The 4,160-nt window shown below is 33.1% G+C and overlaps 1 protein-coding gene across 1 annotated transcript; it reads right to left on the bottom strand.

Annotated features, from left to right (window-relative positions):
* Positions 1-904: 904 nt before the first annotated feature.
* On the bottom strand, positions 905-3,810 carry LOC149791316 (uncharacterized). Its single transcript, XM_089971332.1, has 4 exons — positions 3,732-3,810; positions 3,408-3,484; positions 1,233-1,456; positions 905-1,034 (listed from the first exon to the last, which is right to left on the bottom strand). Exons 1-4 carry the CDS (start codon positions 3,808-3,810, stop codon positions 944-946), a joined length of 471 nt encoding a protein of 156 aa, XP_089827458.1. The 3' UTR covers positions 905-943.
* Between the last annotated feature and the right edge of the window lie 350 nt (positions 3,811-4,160).

The following is a 4,160-nucleotide window of genomic DNA, read 5'->3' as shown; positions in this document are numbered from 1 at the left end:
CTGATATTTACACATCTATATATCAGACACCTTTCATATATTACATAGCTAAAATCGAGAGATCTTTTCCTTCACCAAAACATGAGTTGATGGTGGTTCTTGAGGTGCCAGGTTTCTGATAATTATCCTAGGTTCATCTTCCTTAAGTTCTCTTCTCCTCCTCATACCCTGTTTGTCCTCAAGTCGACAGATGATGGCTTTCTGAATAAGTTCCCTGATGTGGGGATATGTTTACTTTTCTTTCAAGGGTAGACAGACCATCTGCCACTTTTTTGTTGTAACAGCGATGATACCTGTTTTAAAGAAACTTTGATTTTCATAACTTGTGTGACAAGCATCCCCACGTTAGCCTATATTGAGTTTCACCCAATATTCGTGCCTAATGACAATTCTTAAGGAGGAGTTGTCGAGGGGATGTTTTTGTTCTTATTTGCTCTATCCCCAAAGTACTACTCGAGACAGATTGCATTTTTACCCATTTCTTCAGAAGGCAACATATTTTCATGAGTAGGTATTAGGTAGCAATCATCATCATGACATCATTGTCCACAAACCTCCTGAGGAAATTCTATGAATCCCATATATCCTTAATAAAGTGAGTCGGTCCTCTGGGAAAGTAATATATATATATATATATATATATATATATATATATATATATATATATATATATATATGTATATATATATATATATATATATATATATATATATATATATATTCGATTTAATTATTAGACTTGTATTGTTACAATCAAAATAAATATCCACTAGAATGATAAGAATGCTAATTACAAGATCTACACACATGGAAATATAAAAATTCATTACAGAAATGTTAAGAACGTGTTCCAGTTGTGAAACAAACTTACACTATCTCATCTTCTTTGTTTTCATTACACAGCTGCCACTATAGATATTGTGATCCAAAACAGCTGGCTCATTCAAATCCTGTACACAGCAGGGGTGTATGAAAATCTCTTTGCACGGTACATCAGGATATGCTGATGAAAAACTTCGAGCTCAGCAGTGCTTCTGCAATTATCAAGAAAATGTATCTTGTAATGTGTCACTTGCAATCTGCTAACAATTATTAAGTACTTACTAATGTTGGTAAATTTTGCATGCATACAATCTTTACATAAATATGTACGGTAAGTCATTCTTAAGTTGAAAATGATAACATTTAAAGCAGTCTTGACATATAATTGTTGCAATCCTGAAATGGCATACCTGACATTCAAGTAATAGTCCACTCTGTTTAGGAACCTTTGGTCCAAGAGTACCTGTGCCAAGGCTTTCGAGACTTTTGCATCCTTCTTGGGATCAAGCCAAGGTGTTGTCCTCTCTTCATTCTCTGACAAAGGTTCATGTAGGCGTTCATTAATGCCTTGGCCATGTGAGAGGACCCACTCATGTTTATTGGTAATATGCTGAACGATACTCCTCCAGATAGTCTGAAAGAATGACACAATCAATATTTAAAGCACCTAAAACTGGTATCTTTTGTCAAGGTGACCCGAAATTGATCGATTATAATACAGCTTAATTTATATTATCAAGGGAAAGCTATGTTCTAGATTTGGCTACTGGTTAATGTAGCAGGACTGCGGTTTCGCTCGGATCAATGTTCCTTCAATATTCCACATTATTATATTTGTTTTTTTCTCCGTTAACTTTACATTGTCAGAATCGGTCAATATTTTACGATACTGAACTCTCACGCAACTTCATATTGAATTCAGAAAAGAACAACTTTCTATTGTAAACAAACAATGGACGCAGGCGCTAGCACGTTTGATTTATAAACATATCATGTACACTCGCGTAGTAGTCGGTTTACGTTGTGGTTGTTTAAATTTGTTTCTGAATGAACTAAAGCTGATGTCTCGTGGACTGACACATACCAGCTGCTATTCCACATTCCGCGTTAACTTTTGATAGAATGTTTCAGTTTTAGATGCCAGATTTCATAAAATTGATGGGTTCCTACAAATAATATGCAAGTGAGAAGGCATAAACTATATTTCGAAATTTATGTAGGGCGGGACTAAGTTTAAATGTATCTGGGCGGAGCTGTGTGAGCGTTAATAATGTTGTGTAATGATGAATCTGCTGTTGTGTATTTAGTTTGGAATAAGGCATGCATCCAGTTACTTTGTTTCTTGTATTGCATTTTTGTTTATATAATCAAGCCTAAGGTAGAATAAGACAATGATAACAAAATGGTTATTGCATTTATATGGGAAAATATGAAGTCGTTTTGTCGGATGGATATACTGCACTCACAAAACTTGTTCATATTTCTCATACAATTACAGTAACCTATACTTACTCTGACATTTCAAGTAGATTACTTTCAATAGCCTACATACCTACGAGATTTGGTTATGTATATACATGGATAAAATATATATTAAAATAAATCAGAATATAAGGATTATGCACTGTAACTTTTATTTCATAAAACAATATACATCTGCAAACGTTTACATATATCTGTTCGAAAAAACAAAGACAGAAATCTCACCAAAATTGTTCAAAGCTACTAGCAGTCTTGCACAAAAAACCGGAATGATTCATGATGTCTTTAGACCATTGTAATAAAGCCTCGTTTTCCTTTTGTTTGGTAACCTTGAAAAGAAGGTAGATAACATAAAGTTAAAAGTGCATGAAGAGCAATCATCAAAACAGAAAAAGGTTTCCAATACGAACAGTTGTATAACATGAAAGAGTGAAAGCCAACTAGTTCGGTACAATTCAACAAATCAATTCTCTATAATACAAAAAGAACATTTAAAAGGAATTTACATTTTTTTTAATTAAATCACAAAAGGTCCAATAAGTTCCATCACTAGTCTCTAATGAATAAAATTCTAATTAAATTTCAGTGGTGTTAAAAAGAAATTCACCTCTGAATGTATTGATGTGTTTTAGTCGTCTGTGATATGGAGATGAGCCAACAGTCTTTTGATGAATTACGATAATATAATCTAGGATTTTATCTCACTATAGTATAATTCGAATAATATAAGCCAGGGTGTCCTTATCTGAATTCAATATAATTCCAAGTTAATGTTCAAGTGCAAGAATATTAAAGAGGAATACTTTGATATATCCAGTTAATAAGAATTTGAATAGATAAATCAACCCAAATCAAATACTGAGCACAACAATAAGACTGAAATATGCAAGAATGGGTAAATTCTCAAGTACACAATATCAAATTAATATGGCACAAAAACAGAACTAGGGTGAGGATCACAGATTCATTTCTAGAACAAGCTAAGTTGTCAATAAGATAAAATATGTTACTAAAATAAAGAACGTCAGTGAAACATCAGGTACATGGGGGAATACCAATGTCCTAGACTGTTGAGTAATAGGTGGACTAGACAGGATTATTACCTTCATTATTTTCTTTCCAAGGCTTTTTGCACCATGGCATATATCATAAGAGTGTTTGATTGTGGGATAGGACATTTCTGAAATTAATAAAATGAACACAATAAGAAAATCCAGTGCCTAAGGAGGAAAAAACTAAAATCCAGTAATATAATCCTCGCAAACAAATTTTTTCAATTGTTTAGGAATACCAATAAAATAATATAATAAAAACAATTCACAAGTCAATAGAATGAGAAGTTTATGTAAGTGTATGGATGTATAACTTGTGATATAATGTGGACTGAAAAGTATGGTGATATTTGCAAACAAAACAAAATAACTCACTCATAACTGATCCAATTCCTACATGAGCATCTGTCACCACCTCCTTGATTTTTATTTCTCTCTCATTCAGTTCTGTCATGGCGTTCTGAAAACCTGCCTTTTCTAGGGCTGGTTATTTTCTCTGAACCATCCCTTTGTGTGTGAATAGTCAATACGTTTTGCTGTTATCGTACATTATTGTGTAGGAACATTACTGGGCTGATTGGCCTGGAGAGTCATTGCGCCCATCACATTAAGAAAAGAAATGGCAGAGAATAGTTGAAGAAAAGAGAAAAAATTAAATGTCATATTTCCAACGTTATTTAAAAGACCAAATATGAATTAATTTGCACTTGTATAGATTTCAAACAAAACCTCAACAATTGGGGTTCAGTGGCTCACTGAGTTGACTGATCCAATTATGAACCATTATGTGATAATTAACTTAAA

Source organism: Sinohyriopsis cumingii, chromosome 9, assembly GCF_028554795.1.
Source record: "Sinohyriopsis cumingii isolate HCF-2022 chromosome 9, ASM2855479v2, whole genome shotgun sequence".
NCBI classification, from domain to species: Eukaryota; Metazoa; Mollusca; class Bivalvia; order Unionida; family Unionidae; genus Sinohyriopsis; species Sinohyriopsis cumingii.
Note: the sequence above shows the minus strand (reverse complement) of the source record. Positions and strands in the feature narration are given on the sequence as shown.

Excerpts from the sequence above, each read along its gene's own strand:
- LOC149791316 (XM_089971332.1), bottom strand. The coding sequence starts at position 3,810 with ATGACAGAACTGAATGAGAGAGAAATAAAAATCAAGGAGGTGGTGACA. Across the intron at positions 1,457-3,407 it reads TTGGAAAGAAAATAATGAAG|ACTATCTGGAGGAGTATCGT; the intron begins GTAATAATCCTG and ends TCATTCTTTCAG. Across the intron at positions 1,035-1,232 it reads GACTATTACTTGAATGTCAG|AAGCACTGCTGAGCTCGAAG; the intron begins GTATGCCATTTC and ends TGATAATTGCAG.